Genomic DNA, 18,509 nt, shown 5'->3' on the forward strand with positions numbered 1-18,509 from the left:
AAAAGTACTCTTACTTGAGTATTTACTTCCAGACCTTTCCATGTTTCTTTAACTCTACTAGCTACAACATCAAAGCATTGTCTCAGCATCGCCTGATGTAAAAGGGAGAGTTGGATTTATGAGGTCAAGACAAAGAAATCCAATTTTTGTACCTATGTCAGAGGATCAGACAGCTGATGGTCTGATCCTGAAGGCACCTTTCAGAAATGGCCAGCCCTTCTCCACCAGCTCATCCGGCCACGTCCTCCGAGCATGAAAAGACGTGGCTCTGGGTGGGAGGAAGGGTTTCTGACGGACTGCAGCACAGCGCCCACAGCCCCTGGCACTCCCTGTTCCCACCTGTGCCAAGGGCTGCCTACTGCCAGAGCCTGCAAGTCTGTGCCTGAAGGAGGCGCAGGAGGGTGTCAGACCCCTGAACAGTCGGCAGGTGCTACGAAGTTCATGGTCTTCAGCCAGTTTCAGGTGGAAATTGATGGATAAATGGCAGCTTCCTCGCCCCAGGTGGAAGAACTGGAGACGTGTCCTCTGCCATCTCCCAGAGGTCTGCAGTGGGACTGAAGCCCAGTTGCCCTCAGTCACAATCTGCTCATTAACACACCTGGTATTCCTTCTTTCCCTTCCCTGTCTCACTTCCCCCTTCCTTGTTGGTCCTTCCTGGGACCCTTTCCCTTATTAAGTACTTGTATACAAGTCTCTGTCTCAGGGGCAGCTTCTGGGGGACCCCAAACTGAGATACAGATACTTGGGATTTTACTTCTGCCTTCATCCTGGACTTGGCGTTGGTCTCTCAGAGGTCACCCAAGACCTAATGGCCCATCCCAATGCCCTACTCCCCTACGTGTTTCTTGGGAATGTCCACCATTCATGCATCTTTCTGTCCTAGAGTTTGGGGTGGCAAGGAGTCACTGTGCCCAGGCAACAGTGTGAGGAGGGATACAGAGGCTAACGAGCAGCTGGCCAGCCATCTGGCTCCTCATTGCCAAGGCTGGGATGTACAGACGCCCTATGAAGAGCTGGACCTATGGCTCTCATTCCCTCAGGATCCATCCTCCAGGCCAGTGAGCCAGACTTTTCCCATCAGAAGGGAGCTCCCAGCTGCTCTGAGCACAGCTCACTTTCCTACCTCCCCGGAAAGAGAATCTCCTTGGATCAGGCAGGCACCCTCCAGTTTGCACGGTCCTCATTGGTCAGGTTCTGGGTTCAAAACATCTGATGGGCAGTTGGCTTCCCTGAAGTCCAGCCTGCACCCTGACTTTTGGCTTGGGGACGCAGGACACAGGGACACACCGCCCATGTACAGAGTGTGACATCAACATGCAGAAAGAGCCACTCATTACCCAGAAGAGGCTATGGAGATGGCATGTTATGGACTGAATTGTGTCCCCCAGGGTGTGCACAAAAAGGCTACTCCCAGCCGGAGAGCCTTAGTCAGGGTATTAATGAGATGGAAGAAAGAGGATGTAAGAGCAGATGACGAGTCCCCAAGGAAGTGGACTCCAGGGCCGAAAGTATGGTGCATGGATTCTCTCATGTTTCTGAGACAGATGTGGGAAAGAATACATCCATGCCCGGAAAGGGCTCAAACGCCAACTGGAAAACCCCTGACGAGAGTGGCCCATGTGGCTCAGTGTGGCCGGGAGTGTCTGGAGCAATGAGCTCGCTGTGTGTGCCTGGTCCCCCTGAGGCAGATTTCTTCATAGGTGAGTTGCTTTTCTTCTTGTCTCTGCAGGGCCTGGAGCAGAGTTGCTCAAATTTGAATCACCTTGGATTTTGATAAAATGCAAGTTCCAAGTTGGCAGGCCTGAAATTCTGCATTTCTAACAAGCTCCCAGGGGCTGCTGCTGCTGCTGCTGGTGCAGGACCACCCTTGGGGTTGTGAGGGCCTGGATGACAATGCCAAATGCCTTGCTAAAGATGACCCTATTAAATTATCAATAGGAAGCCTACTCGAATGATGGCCCCCCAAAAACAAAGGCAGGGAAACTTTGTAAAATAATCTTTGAATCATTTGGGAAATAAATAATTAAGAGCCATGTGAGTAAAAAGTAATCCAAAATATATGTTGACCATTAGAGCTAAGAAATCTTAGTATCATCTTGTAACAACTCCCTGCTGGAATTTTCCAGATGAGGAAACTGAGGTGCCCAGAGGGAAACACGCTGCCCAGGGCTGCCAGCCATGTGGAGGATCCCTGCTCCATGCCCACACCCTTCCCACAGTTACCCTGCGAGAGGCACAGCCGAGTGGGCTTCCCTGTCTTCGGAATGAAGACCGCATGACCGCAATACACTTTTACCTCAGAAAGATGAAGTCAGAAGATGGTCTGTGTCACGTGCAACCTTGGAGAAGTTAGTTACGCTCTCTGAGCCTGATTCCTCACTGGCTAAAAAAAAAAATTAAAAAGGATATACCTGCCCTTCTTAATTCAAAGGGCATCACAAGGAGGTCGTGAAGGTATCGAATCATTTGGAAATGGAGGAGCTGGACTCCCAATGGGAATCCCAGCACACACCCCTTCTCATGGCAGAGGACTCCAGTGAGCTGAGGGAGGCGGGCTGCACACCCAGGAACGGGTGAGGACAGAGGAGGTGGGGAGAAGAGGAGCAAGCCGGAGGGACAGGCGGGGCGAGGCTCTGGAGTGTCGGGTGAACACGGTAAAGGACTCGGGGCGCACTGCCGGTGGATAGTTCTGCAGTGAGGGTCCTGTGCCCGTGCTCTCCAGTACGGTAGCCACCAGCCACATGTGGCTATCAAGCACTGGAAATGTGGCTAGAGTGGCTGCAGAACTGATTTTTAAATTTTATTTAATTTTCATTAATTTAAATTCAAATAACCACATGTGGCCAATGATTCCCATGTTGAACAGGGAAGAGCTAGATCATACCGAACATTTGTTTGGAGCTGTAAAAGGAAAAATATGTTAGCCTTTCTTCCTTCCTATAAATGCTAATTAACATCACTGCAATTAACCTGCTAATTACCCACTATTCACAGCTCTTCAACTGCTCTTATGAAACCTTCAGTTCACTCTGAAATGAATAGCCGTGATGGCAAGGGTTAGGGAATGGGCTGGGAGTGGGGATGTATATTTATCTGTTCACACACTCTTTCTACCCTCAATCACAAATGCCTCAGGCTAGATAAAATTCCATAAAAGATGAGGAGGTTTTTGAAAAATATGTTAGGAGCCTTGGTTGATTCCTGACTATGTAACTGGCTGGGACGGGTGGGGCGGGACATGTGGGGACACTCAGAAATGCCAATTACTGCTCAGCTGGAGGGAGGAATGGAGCCACCTACAACAGGTTCTTCATTTTTTGTGCACCAAAGACCCTTTGACGGGCTGGAGAATACCATAGAACCCTTCTCAGAAGAACGAATTTAGGTCATAAAGGAAATTAGATTGAAATATGATTCTACCCCTTGGGAATAAGGAACTTATTAGAGCTCTTTAATTTAAGCAGAGTGACTGAGTTCCTTTCCTTGGCCACCGCTGTCGCCTCTCTCACCAGCTGCTGCCTTTGCTGACTCAGAGTGAGTCAGGACAAGAAGACACGTCAAGATTTGCCTTCTTCCCTGGAATTCATGACATTGGAAGGCAGAAGGACTGCCTTCTGTGTCAGAGAAGAGTGTCTGAAGTCACCACAGAGTGTGGACCATGGACATCGATCGAGGGACAGCGTTGCCTGAGGCAGGATTCTGGTGTTGATAGGCGTGTGAACTGAGTGAGGGGCGGAGAGATGGGTTGCAGCGATTGCTCTCTTGTTAACCCTTCCGACTCCCATTTCGCTCCTTTCTGTGGACATAATGACATTTCCTAAAATTAGGCATGATATCAGCAACAGGAGAAAATAACAAGGCAAATTGAATGCCACTCTTGATGCAAACACCCTTTTAAAGTTTCTCCCTGCTCCTATGCAATTAGACAGAGCAATTACGAACGCTGTTGTCAGCACCCCCAGACCCACTGGTTAAAATGAAAGGCTCTCATGGAGACTTGGGCAGGACGGCTGGGGAGACTGCTTGTTCAGGGCATGCTGACACAATTATCGCAGCTGGGTTAATTAATCAAATGAGGAAACGCGATACCAATTCATCTTGCAGCAGTAAGCCAGAGCGTTCAAATGCGAAAGGTGCAGAATAAACAAGGCAATCCATTCTTATCTGGATCCCTGTAGTGACTGTAAAGTTGGAGGACCATGCCCTGATGGAGTTCAACTGTGTGGTTGAAAAGTAAGGGAAGGCGATGCTGATGAATGCTTTCATAATGCTCCCAGAATAATAAACTGGTAACAGTACATCTGACAGCGATGTTTTCCATTCTTAGGTTGGCTTTTTCTTTTTGTTCTCCCAGCATTTATAGTATTCGTGTTTATGCCACAATATAACTTCACAGATTCTGATAAAGCAGATCTTAAAAGCAAATTTATTTCTTTAAACATTCTAACACCACATCAATTTAAAAGGTTCTTCAGATTTTACAAGGCATTAAAGTTATTAAAATAGAATTTACATGAACATTTTATTGAATATTTAGTAATGGTTGCAATGTAGCTGTTTGTGGTTGTGTCAGGTACTAAAAACATACTTTTACATTAAATACCAACCTTTTAGAGCTCTCTGCTGAAAATCTCAATAAAGTCTGTTTCTAAAAGGTACGATGGGTCAACTCCTGCTGGCGAAAGTAACAAAATGCGCCATGCCATTTTATACACAATTCAGGCTTTTGATAAGCTTCAAAATATGTGCCCTTTCTGAGTAAATAAATAATTTAGATGCAGTTTTAATAACCGCCGGAACCAAGAATAGATATGATCAAATATGGTATCACTGAGGAGTAGGACTAAGATATTTCAGGGTTTCATTTTGTACCTTCTACACTGTTTGAATATATATTTCTATATGTGTAATACCTCTACCAATGATAATTCCAACAATGATAGCTAAAGGTTTGGCTCTGCAAATACACAGTTGAGCAGAAAAATTCTCAAACTGTTCCAAATGATTATTATGTGAATGAAAATTCCTTTTATATGACTTCAGAAAATTAAAGATAATGCTCACTAAAACCTACCCATCTATTTTAATTGGATTATTGGTTCTTAATGATTTCAAACTTATGAAAGACCACCCTATAGTTTAATACACTCTCCAAAACTTATGGCTAACATTGTTTAGATGAAATTTAAGGAAATTCATCCTTTTCTTCTTTTAAAGAGTATTATCTTCCCCCCACCGCAAGACCAGGAAGTGGTCTCCAGCTTACTAAAAGCAAAACAGTGCCCCTTCCTCCCTATCTGCCAGCTGCCTCCTTGGGCTTCTTGCTCCGCTCCTCCCTTTCTTCCCGAGGAGCCCCACATTCACAGCGCCAAACCCGCTTCTTCCCCAGCCCACTCTCACTTCCAGGCCTTTATCATGGATCAAAGTCTGCATTCTTGAAGATGAGAAGGCCCAGACCACAACCCCACTCCTAGAACCGAATGTGTGCAGAGCACCAAGAATAGTGCCTACCTGCCACAAATGTTCAATACATGGTCATTCCCTGCAGCTGTGTCCTCATTGTCACCATCAGTATTGCCATCTGCATGCCGAGTGCTGGTTTAAGGTCCCGACTCTGCCGTCAACTAACCTTCTGGGTCAAACTTGCTGTTGTGATGATTCTACTCAAAACCTCTACGCCTCCCTTTCTTGTTCTGTAGCAGCCTAGTTACAGGAACACTGGATGGATTAAACGTGATTATGCATTTATAGCCTTTAGCGTGGCCCTGGTTAAGTAAGCTCTCAGTGAATGTTGGATCATGTTATTAGCTACCAGTTGGTCTTGTCTTCAATTTTTTCCCCCAGTCCTGACTAGTTCTACATGTTGTTTCAAATAAATCTTCATAAATATAGTTTTATAAATACTTGCTTTAAAAAGTTGAAGAGCTCCTCACTATCTATTCAATAAAATACCAAGTTTTGCATCTGGACCTGGAAGGCCTGCCCCTCTGGATGCCCACCCACTTTCCAGCCATTCCGCCTCTACTGGCCTCTGCAGCCTAATGCCTTAGCCCCAAAAGTTTTCTCATCAACCCCAGAACTCAGCACCTCTTTCTGTGCTGATACCCAGTGTCTAGATTTTCTTTTGGTTGATGGTGGGGTTTGGTTCTTTACATGCATCCCGCTCTTCAGCTGGGCTGGCAGTGACTCTGGGCCAGATCTGAGTCTCACTCCCGTAGGCCCTCAATCAAGGTTTGCTGTTGCTGCTGAAATAAAATGAGAAAATGCTATAAAACGCACAAAGCCCGGTGGAAATTGAAGGTGTTAATTAAAATGCCACTTTTGCATATAGTACTAATCATCATCTCGATGAAAGAACTCTAAAGTGCATCACCAGTGGAATTCAGGATCCTTGCAGGTGATCCATCTTTCTTCCTGGCATTTGTCACCTAATGAATCTTAAATGTTTAGCCTGTGAGAACTCTGGTTTAATATCGATCCAAGTACTGGGCTGTGTTGAGCTCTCTTGGAGGAATTACCAGGGGGAAAGAGCGCCCTCTTTAAAAAGCTCTGGACCAAACGTGTGAAAAGGAAAGAAGGCTTTCAAATCAAAATGCATACATTTTCCAGTCCCCCCTAATGTCAGTACCCAATGTAAACAGGTTGTATTAGCCTCTGTTTATCTTGCTTTCTGGAGTTAAAACAGCTTTAACTGAAGAGAACACCACCGGGTTTCCTACTGTGCTTTCAAAAGTCAGGATTTGGGATATTCCATGACAGGATGTCAGTTGGACAGATACAAAGTTCTTTTCCACGCAGCTGTCATCACACTTGGCAATACACCAGCGTGTGTTTACATTTACCAAATCAAGCTGTGAAGCGTTTCATCATCAGGAAAACGTTTACTTTTTTGGTATTTCAATTGTTCCCTTAAGGTGGAAGAATCTATTTTGAATAGTTCTATATATAATTTTTTCAAGCAATTTTATGGCTTTACATCTGCCAGGCCAATGAAACCTGCCAAAGCAGCTATATGTTTTTGGAGACTACCTATTGAAGAGAACACTTTTTAATTATTTTTTTCTCTAACTTTGTGTTTTGAAATTATTTTACACTTTCAGAAAGTTGCAAAAATAGTTCAGAGAGTTGCCATCTGCCCTGACCCAGATTCCCCTAACATTTCCCTGTCACATAACCATAGAATGATTATCAAAACCAAGACATTAACCTGGAAACAATACTCCTAACTACACCCTTGATTTGGATTTCACCAGTTTTCCCACTGACATCCTTTTTCTGGTCCAGGATCCCACTTTCCACTTAGGTATTACGTCTCTTTAGTCTTCTCCAATCTGGGCAGTTCCTCAGTTTCTCCTTGTCTTTCACAATCTTGAAACTTCTACAGAGTACTGATCAGTTACCTTGTAAATGTCTTTCAATTTGGATTTGTCTGGTGTTTTCTCATGAGATTGAAATTGTGCATTTGGGGCAAGAATACTACAGAAGTAAGATACCCTCAGAACATGGTGTCAGAGATGTGGATGTATCTTATCACTGGTGATGTTAACCGTGATCATGTGGATAATTTGGCGTCTGCCTGGTTCCTCCACTGTAGTTACTAGTTTTCGCTTTGTAATTCACAAGTATCTTAGGAGAGGGACTGTTTAGACTATGCAGATATCCTGGTTCTCTTCAAACTTTTGCCTTCTGATTTTGGCATCCAGCGAGGGATCTTGCCTATTGCAGTTATTACTGTGATGTTGGCCTCCTGGTGCTTGTGTACTTCTCTCATTCATGAGGACACTTTTGAACAGATTTGTAGGTATTTCAAACAAAGTTCACGTACTTGAAGATTTCTTCCTAATAGTAACTTCCAAAGATCTTAAAAGCTATCTCCAAGGTCAACTCCAGGTATCGCCTTGTCTCTTTTACCCCAATTGTGATTTCTCACAGTGGAAGTTTGGTCTCATTAAACTGAACATTAAAGTAACCTCAAAATGAAATGCTACAAAAATGCGTTATGAACAGCGAGGGGGGTAGGACAAAGTGAACATGTTGATGCTGAGCAACCAACCCAGGATGCCCACCATTCCTCCCCCAGTTTTTATATGCTTTCGAGAAGTGGACATGATTTTTAAAATGAAGTAAATTTAAAATGTGCTGTATATGTCTACATTTGTGGGTACTTATTTTTGTGTTTATTAACTGGAAACTTCTTTCAAAGAATATAACAGCTTGTCCTCAAAACAACTAAGAATACACCAAGCGTGGCCATAAACTCCCGCTTTGCCCTGTTTCCATGATGGCTCTGAGTCCTCATGTTCGAGGAGAGTAGCTTATTCTTTGATTGGCTTCCAGAAGAAACATGGTCAAGGGGTCAGGGTTGTTTGCCCAGGAGATGGAGGATAAAGCAGTCTTCCACCCTCAAATATAAAAGGCTTTATAAGAAAGAACGTGTTATAAAAAGGTCAAGGCTGTCCAAGAGCTGAGTTACTCAAAACCCACGGGGAAAGTAAAGGTGGTTTTGATCGTCATGAGTAGACGTGGAAACAAAGGAGATTGAGAAAGGGGTTGTTTAAAATATGATCTGCCCAGCTCAGCTGAGCTCCAAAGCCTGATTCTGAAGTAATCTTCTTGCTGTCAGAGCGCCCCTCACCTGGTCAGGTGAGCTCTCGCTATTGAAGGAGGGGCACGATGTGGGTGCTGACTTAGCCTCCTGCATTGTGAGGGGGGCTGTGTCTTTAGAGTCTTTGTAATGAGGGATGGTGAGGTCACGACGAATCAGTTTTATATGACAATTGCTCATCAATCTTTAAAAGAAAACGAATTTTAATAACCGTAGTTCGTACTTGTTTAGTATTTACTTTATTCAGGCACCGTTCTAAGTGCTTTACATACATTGCCTTATTTAATCCTTACAACAGCCTTATGTGGGAGGTACCACATAGCGCCTCCATTTCACTGATAGAAAAACCACATCATGGGAGGGTTGAAGTTGCCTGAAATTGCATAGTAAGTGGCAGGCATGGGATTCAAACCCATGCCGTCTGAAGTCAGAGCTCATACCTTAACCTTCCTGCTCTACCAGCTACAGAATAAGTGGCTCATCAGGTAGCATCAGAAAAAGGTGAATGTTATGTCTCGTAATGTGAAATGTTAGAGCAGATGCTTAGAAAAACCACCAGCAGCACCAGCAGTAGTCCCTCTTAGCTGTTACCACTGTACCTCACAGCCATCGCACTGGCCCATGGGCCACACTGCAGTCATGAAGCAAAGGTGCCTCGTCATACCTGAGTGCAGGCTTACCTGAAACGAAACTCCCTTCCCCACCTGCCTTCCCTCCAGGTGCCATGGGATCAGAAAGGGTCCATTGTCATTGGCACGCGAGGTCCTGGCCGGCTCCAGACAAAGCCAATCTCAGCTAACCTGAGAGCTCTTTTAATGAAAATAAGCCCCAAAGCAGGCAAAAGGTCTTTTAATATGGTCATATCTGTGTCATTATGGACAGGAGTAAGTCAAAGTAATGCTACTAGAAGGAACATATATTCTTTACGTAGACTGGAGTCTTTGGAAGAAAACTAATAGCCCTTGGCTGTGGCTTGTTGTGTTTTCTCATAGGCGAATTCAATAGGAGAGCAGCGGCGGCTGCATCGCTGTCAGGGAGTCAAAATGGGAAGGGCAGTGCCCATAGCATGCCCCCAGTGCCTGGGCCCACTGCCTGTGGGGCCCTCACTCTGCAATAGCAGAGCCCTGGGCGGGGAAAATCCCACTAATACCCCACTGAAGAAGGAGCCACCAGAGTTTGCAAGAAAGAGGGAGGAATTGAAATCTGGGACTCTTTTCCTTCTTCTAAGAAGGGGCAAGTGTCCTAAGGGAGGCGGGGGAGTGGGGAGACTAAAGAGAGGCAATCAGAGGAGGAAAGGGGGGATAGAGGAGATAGTTATCCTGCCCACCCTTCAAAGGGTCCATACAAATATCACCTAGATTTCCACTCATGTTTCTTTCAAATTTTTTATTCTCCCTGGAGCAGTGGCTCTCTGAGGTGTCAGGAGGAATGTAGCATCATTGACTTAACTCGCATTGTATACAGAACATCCCACCACAGAGAGACACCAGCTCTGTGCCAGAACCTGCCTCCTGGCTTGAGCTCCACACACCGAGCTCTGCCTGCTTTTCATGGGCTTCTTTTCATCGTCCGCAGTACTCGGATTTCTTCACGCTGTCTCTCACGCACATAGGGTCACCAGTAGCCTTTGGGTTTGAATTTGGAAGGATGGAGTAGGGCAGCACAGTGATGTTCTTTGTGTGTGTGACCAATTTCTAATTCAGGTGTGCTGGTCACATATTGCTGTGTAATGAATCACCCCAAAACTTAGTGGCGTAAATCACCATTTGCTCCTGCTCACAGATTCTGCTGGTCAGGAGTTCAGACGGCACAGTGGGGACAGCTCACCTTTGCTCCTCAACGTCTGGAGCCTCAGATAGTCTGAGCTGAGGCTGGAGCCACTGGTGCTGGAGGACCCCCCTTCTAAGAGGGCTTCTTCACTCCCATGTCTGGCGTCTGGGCTGGGGTGGCTGAAGGATGGGCTTGGCTGGGACTGTCAACCAGAATGCCTCCATGTGGCTTCCCCAGCAAGGCTGTCTCAGAGTAACTGAACTTCTTACATGGTAGCCCAAAGCTCCAAGAGTTAACATTCCACAGGGAAACACAGAAGCTTGAGGATGTTTATGACCTGGAGTTGGGAGTCACATAGCCTCACTTCTGCCAAGCACTACTGGTTGAAGTAGTCAGAGTTCACAGGGAGATTCACAGGGAAAGAAGAGAAGCCTCACCTCTTGATGGAAGGAGTAGTAAAGAATTTGTGGCCACAAATTTTAAAACTGCCACAATGGGGTGTTTTTTGAAACCAGAGACTGCTTCTGCCACATGTTTATTTCTCATGAGAATGTTCCAGAAAGCTACTTAGACTGTTGCTTTGGGTATATTCAAGTGGTTCTTAAATTGTAGAGTGTATAAGAATTGCTGGGAGCTCATGAAAAGTACACATACTCCGGATCCATCCCCAGAGCTCCTCTCTTCTGGGTCTACTTATTGCCTATAATCTGCACCCAGGTCATTCTGATACTTCTGGTTTATTATTTGTTATTTTTTCTTCTTGTATCCTTTTTTTCCCTCTTAATTGGTTTGGAAGTTATACAACCTATTTCTATTCATCTAGTGGAAACCTCAAAATTTTACCTTGCTTGTTTACTTTAATAAAGTCTAATGCTAATACCTTAACATTTCTCCTGGATAATACCTTAGAACATTTAACTCAGTCACTCACTTCTTGACTGAAATCCTACTGTTGTTTCATATTTTAGTGCTACACATTTTGGGCTTCAGTCTTGTCACAGATACTGTGGAGTGCCCTGCCGTATCTCCCAGTCCACCCTGGAGGTCATCAGCAGCTTCAATGGGCAGTTCTTACATGCACTGAGGGCTTCCTATCTCAAGCACCTGCATTGCTCTTCTGAGGGTTTTCACCGGTTGCAAGAGTACACTTCACCTGCAGCAGGCCAGAAGAGTGACACGAAGGAGCAACTCTCAGCCAATGAAGGACGAAAGTTACTGGATACATACTCCAACTTCCTCACCTCATGGGGAAAAAATTCTGCAGAGTGCTACCCACAGACTTTCAGAGGATCTTAGTAGGCTTGAGTCCCAGTTGTCAACAGCAGTTACCTGCTCATTAACCTGCCTTCTGCTGGCTTCCTTCTCTTCCCTCTCCCACTTCTCCATTCACATGGCAGTGCTTTCTGGCACCACCTCCCAAATAAATGACTTGCAGTCAAGCGTTTGTCTCAGAGTCTGCCTGGGGAGAAACCTGAACTAAGATGACCCCGTAAATTAGAGATTTTTGTTATTTTATGCAGAACAAAGTTTAGATATACCATGCTTACCACCAACTTCTTTGCTTATCATTTCTTCTTCTATCTCTGACCTTTCTTCTAGAGAATGTGCTTTAAAAGTTCCTTGGTGAAAAACTGTTTGGTTTTGTTTTTACTTAAATGTCTCTTTATTTCACTTCACTTCCATCTTTGAAGGATATTTTGGCTGGGCATAGAATTCTAGGTTGGCATTTACTTTATTTTTGCTGGCTTCCATTGTTGATTTTGTGAAATCTGCTGTATGCTACCATTACTTTGCAGGTGGTCTCACTTTTCTCTCTGGCTGCTTCTAAGATTCCCCTCTTGGTTGTTGGGATTTTTGCAGTTCCATTATAATGTGTTTAAGTGTGTTTTATCTTCTATTGATCTTGGTAGGTAAGGGTTGCATTTTCTGTACCTGCGGATTAATATCTTTGGTCAGTTCTAGAAGATTCTCAGCCACCATCTTTTCAAATGTTACCACTCATTGTCTCTTATCTCTTCTGGAATTCTTATTAGATATCTGTTAAATCTGCTCATTTTATCCTTCACATCTCCTTATCTCTCGTTCATATTTTCTATCTGTTCGTTTCTCTGTGCTACATTTTTGGAAATTTCTTTAGCTCTATCTTATAGTTTACTAATTTTAGACTATGTGTAATCTTTAGTTTAGCTTACCCAATAATTTTCTTTTTATTTCCACAACTAAATTTTTATTTCTAACTGGTTTTTTCAAATCCACCCTGTAATTGTTTAGTCTCAATTGCTTCCTTATTTTTGTGAGTCCATTCTTCATACATAGCTTTTCTATGTTCTGTATGTGAAATTTCGAGATTTCATGTCCTGGAGTTTAAATCTGTTACTTGTTGTTAATGAGTACTCTCACTCATGGAGAATTTTTTCCTTGTATGTTTGATAATCTTTGATTTTAATCTCATATTTGGTCCATTAATGTGTAGAAAACCTAAGAGTCCAAACTGAAGATTCTTTCCTCCAGAATGGATTTGTAATTGATTCTGCAAAGATCCAGGGGTACTAATAACCTGGGATCCTTTTTGTCCCCTTCCTGGGCTCTCAAGGTCTCTTCCCATATCACCAACTCCCCTCTCCTCTCAGCACACACATATATACCCTTTAGCCTTGGGAATGCTAGTAATGGCCTTTGTGTGTATGTATGCTTAGCTTATTGTCCTCCACTCTGCTTTAAGATCACTGTTGTTTTTGCTACTCCTTCCTACCTTCATTGGAGGTTTCCTTACATCCTGAAAGCCCAAAAAAGGTCTCATTGTTCACAGTAGAAGGGCATCTCAGGGAGTTTGGCCCACCATATTGCCCAAAGTGGAAGCGATTTATATGTTTCTGTATCTCTGCTTCACACATCAGGTAACACTGTAGATACCACATTATGTGATGTGTGTGCATTTGTGTGTGTGTGTGTGTGTGTGTGTGTTAATTTGTATTATTGTTCAGCAAATATTCACTCTCCCCTTCTTCCCCACAAGAGACGTCTCTTCCCTTTTCTTTTGAAGTTATATTTGGCTATATGATTTTTATATTGGCTTTGGCCAATGGAATGTAGGCAGAAATGACAGTGTGCCAGTTCCAAGCAGATGTTTTAAAAGATATTGGAATTTTCTGCCAGTACTTTTGAACTCCTGCCTATTACCATAAGAGGAATGTGTCCAAGGTAGGCATTGCTCCTCATCCTGGGTCCCAGAATGAAAGACACACAAAGTACTGTTAAACCCCAAAACCTGGAGCAGAGCCTCTGCAACTGAACCACAGATCCAGAGCAAGAAAAATAAATATTTTTTGTTGTGAACCTCTGAAATTTTGGAGTAATTTGTTAAGCTGCATTATCAAAGAGAAGAGGAATAATACAACATGTGTACATATTTGAAGTAGCATTGTGTTGTGTGCAGGGTGAGGTGGGGTGGGGTCATAAGTGACTTTTAGACTCCAAAGTGGAAGGTGGTATTTTTTCATGGTGAGGGCCTTCCTTTGTTTTAGGAGGGATCATTTTGGTAAGCCCTTTCTATCAAGCACATGTGAGGTAGGAAAATAACTTATTTCATTGTTATTGGGGAAGCCTTTCTGATTGAGATATTAAATATCCTATATAATCCTGAAAAGTGTTGTCTTTATTAGAACAGAGACCATATCCACTGAGATTATGAAGACTGAAACTGGTCTTTTATTTCCTGGGACTTGGGACCATGGACACAGAGAAGGAAGACAGAGAGAAGGGAATCCCAGTTTCAGGGGATACGATGTTTGGTCATCAGAGCTAGGCCCAGGAGGGAATTGTGTGTGAAGGATCGTATACTGGACCATAGGAATAGTAGTAGTAATATTCCCTTTCAAACCTTCCTTTTCTGTGCTGTAGCTTCGTCTCTCTCCTTCAGAGAAGTTTGCAAGCATTTTGAGTTAGTTGTGTTAGTCTTATTTTCTGTTGCTTTGGCATTCTTTGGGTCCACCCTTTAAGACAAAACATTCCTGGCAGAAATGCTGCTTGATAGAGATGGAATAATAAGATAGACAGAGGGGATGGATGTTGAAGCCCCATGCAAGAGGCACCAAGTGACCACCAGTATGCATTTGTGGAACTTGACAGTATTTCTGGGAATTCTTAGGAATACAAATAAAAAGGAACCAATGAAAGACAAGGACCTCTCAGCAGATCCTGAAGATGAGATCTTGGACACTGACACTATTAAAGGTCCTTGAAGTATGAAGACAGAGGACAAACAGATGCTTACCTATTATCTTTTCCTATTTTTAAAGTTTAATACTCACTGAAAAAGAAAGACATATGACAAGTGTATAGCTTGATGAATTTCTGCAAAGTGGACACATCCATGAAACCAGCATCCAGATCAACAAAAAGAACATTTCCAACTTCCCCCAACTTTCCTAGAAGCCCCCCGGCCCCTCTCAGTCACTACCCACCCAAGGGTAACCACTATCCCGAGATCCAACAGCACAGATTAGTCTTGCTTGGTTTTGTACTTTATATAAATAGAATTACACAGCATGTATTTTCTTGTGTCCAGCTTCTTCCACTCAAGATTATAACTGTGAGCTTCACCTGTATAGCTGCATATAGTTGTGGTCCATGAATTCTCATTGCAGCATTCAGTATACGAATATAGCACAATTTATTTATCCATTGTATTGTAGATGGGCATTTGGGTAGATTCCAGTTTGAGGCAATTATGAATATTTTTATGGACATTTTAGTCTATGTATTTTATTGAACAGATTTATACATTTCAGTTACACTTCAGTATACCTAGGAATAGAATTGCTAGACTTGCTTATTTTTTTTTAAATATCGCCTATTTCCAAAAGGAATTCGTGATGGATTAAAATAAGAATGTCACAGATACAATAAAATTTAAAAGTGTTTATTCAAAATTACAGGTCCCAAAGAAAAGAAGGTAGTGTATTTTTATGCATGCCCACAAAAAAATAACTATCATTCCCGAGCATGGTTCATCTTATTTACCTTCTTCTCCTCAAAGAACTAAAACAAATTCTATCCTTTAATGATGGATTAAACTAGACTTCTGAATGTCCAGGCTACTTTATGTGCAGTTTTCACTTCTAATCACGTTAGGGGCGGGGAGCAGTCCATTATATATACTGCATATATGCATATATACATTATGAGGTGGTTTATATTTGTGTCAAACAAATTATCACATAGTAAACATAGACCAACTTCAGCCACATTTTATTGGAAAAACACTACAGCGCTAGGTCTATATTTGCCTTAATAGTATTGTACCAGTGTCAATTTCCTGTTTTGACTGTGTACTGTGGTTATGTGAGATGACTATTTTTTGCAGCTTCTTGTGTCTTAAATTATTTCAAAATAAAATGTTTTAAATAGCAAAATAATAATAAAAGGTTTTTGAAGGTTTCAAATGTACTTTATTCTTCAATCATGTCACATTTTAATAGGTACACAGTGCTTTCACTTGGCATCAATTATGAGTTGGTTTTGAAACCATTCAGTTTCACACCAGCTGGGATGATCTCTCATCTCTCCACTCCTTTGGGGTGACTCTGCCAGCAGGGGACAGGATCCCTTCTACTCCAGTTTGTGCTCCTGTAGAGGCCCATACAGCAGGACGGAAAGTGGCTGTACCAGCTCACACAGCATTCCCACATTGGCCATGGAAGTCAGGAGTCTGTTTCTGGTAGCTCTGCCTTGTCATTGTTTGCTGAAAGCTTCAAACTGGGAGATGATTTAGTGTGTTTGGGGCCAAGGAAAGAGGGCTGAAGACAGAACTGCGGCAACTGCAGCTGCTGGTTTGTTGCAACTTCTTGTCAAGTATCCTTAATAAAATTTTTAATTACCTATAAATCCCCATCTACCAGGACTATCTTAGTGCATATTTCCTTCTACTTTTGTCCCTATAAAGTAAGTGGAATTTTATAGTCTACTCTTTTCTATCACCTAATAGATTGAAAATATTTCTCCAAGTTTTCACATCAATCTTTTCTAATGGCCGCCCCAGGTTTAATTCATCCTGACCATGAAATGTTTAAGTTGCTTCCAATTTTCCGGCCAAGGTAAACCAGAGCCATACTGCCATTAACACAAGCTTCACAGGGGAGGAGAAGGCAGAATGAGCCTGAGGTCCCCCAGGTGTCTCCATGGGAGACACCTCATCAGCATCAGCTCCGCACGGAAGAGAGGGTGCACTGACTGAGCCACTTGTCCTGAAAAACAGCCATCAGGTTCTTGCCCGGCAAGTCCATTGCAAATTTTAACGCAATAATTTTTGAAATTTGTATTCTGAGAACTATTCTGTGCGCAACAAACTCCCTAATCCACTAAAGGCAGAGAACCTAATATTTCACACAGATAATACTTATCAAATCACCAGTGAATCATGTCCTCTGGCCCATTAGTTCCACTCAACTCTAGACATTAATCCAGCAGATATCATCACCCCTCTTCTAAATGCGACACACAAGTGAGGTTGTTCTCGGCAGCAGAGTGCCCACCAACAGGACGCTGATTAGGTGAATGATGGCAGATCCTTAAAATGGAATATTATACTGCTTTAAAAAAAAAAAGAACAAGGAGGCTCCCTTTGAACTAATGTGAAAAAATCTGTAAGACAGATGATGAAGTGTAAAAATGCAAGTTGAAGTACTCCAGTATGCTACCATATAGGAAATATATAATAGTATTTGTTTGAATTTACATAAAACATCCACATAAGACACTGATAGTGATCCCTTGTGAGGAGGAGAACATAAAAGCTGGGGAAAGGGATAGCAGGAGAGAATGTTCACTGAATATCCCTTTTGGTAAATTATCCCCTTTGATTTATGAGGTAGGTAATATTTTCTATTTAAGAAAAAATAGGTGCTTATTTCTATTAAGAAAGTAAAGTCCCAAATTTTTCAAATAAGATTACATTTCACACAAATAATTACCACTTCAGGCAGTTTGCTACATGTGCTTTTGCCGTATTCAAAACATAGAGTAATGAGAGAGAAGAGGAGACATGAGTTGTCACTGGATAGCCAGAGTATAGACAGGAGTATAGTTAGGAGAGACAGTTATACACAGCTCTGCACACTCACACACATCTTCCTTGTCCCCACTCACCTTGAGAAAATGAAAATGTTATTAGTCAACAGGACCCTTCACCATGGATTTACAGATACAGGGCCATCCTGGTTAGAACAAATTCTCCAACACTTTCATAAAACCATTGACAAACCAAAAAAATCGAGGACCAACTATAGTAAATTTGCCATCAAACATTTTTAAAACATGGGGAAAAAAGGATTAACTATGAAAACATCTAAAATGAAATCTTTAACCCACAGAATGGGTCTGAGGTAGTGGTTGGTTGGATGGGCATAGTGGAGGAAAAAATGCTGTGACTCCTTGGAGGGTATTCTGACATGAGGAAAAGGAAGCTAGTGGGAAAGGCCATTCCAAAGTGATGCAAAGGACAGGTGACTCATCCACACTGCTCAATCCCATGCAGACACAAGCTGGAGGCCCCATGGTAAAGAGCCAACACCAGTAAGCAAGAACAACCATGGCACAACTGTAGGTGCAGGGTGGGAATGAAGCACTTTCCTTCCTCTAGGGAATCTGAGCAATCCTTGGTGAGGTTGGCATGGGCAAGGCTTCAGCCCAATGCACCTGGATAAGGTAAGGGCGTTCAGAAAAAGCATGGATTTTTTATAACTGTGCAGATGGGAGGGTCTTCCTAGATACGACATGAAAATCAGAAATCTCTACCAAAATGTCTGGTTGTCAATTTCTCTTCGTAATTCTGTCAGTTTTTGCTTTATCTTTTTCAATGTCATGTTGTTAGGAACATACAGTTCCTGATTTTTATATCATTATTATAGATGGTTACTTTTATCATCATTTATGTTTCTCACTTTAAATTTTATTTTTTGACATTATTGCTATACCAGCTTTCTTTTGGTAAATAATTACATGGTAAGTCTTTTTCCTTCTTCATCCCTACTTACATATTGTGATTACTAAAATATTTGGACTGATACCTACCACCTTATATTTTATGTTTACCATCCTTTTCCTTTGCCTCTTTTTGTTCTTTTTCCTGGCTTAT

At 42.7% G+C, this 18,509-nt stretch overlaps 1 protein-coding gene across 1 annotated transcript in view; it reads left to right on the top strand.

Annotated features, from left to right (window-relative positions):
- The window catches only part of NKX2-2 (NK2 homeobox 2), a 34,336-nt gene extending 18,517 nt beyond the window's left edge, over positions 1 to 15,819 (top strand). Inside the window, exon 3 of the mRNA XM_070246862.1 lies at positions 11,344 to 15,819. Coding sequence (XP_070102963.1) covers positions 11,344 to 11,459 — 116 coding nt within the window. The 3' untranslated portion in view covers positions 11,460 to 15,819. The remainder of the gene's footprint in view (positions 1 to 11,343) is intronic.
- The last annotated feature ends 2,690 nt before the right edge of the window (positions 15,820 to 18,509 follow it).

The sequence above is a fragment of the Equus caballus genome, chromosome 22 (assembly GCF_041296265.1).
Source record: "Equus caballus isolate H_3958 breed thoroughbred chromosome 22, TB-T2T, whole genome shotgun sequence".
Lineage (NCBI taxonomy): Eukaryota > Metazoa > Chordata > Mammalia > Perissodactyla > Equidae > Equus > Equus caballus.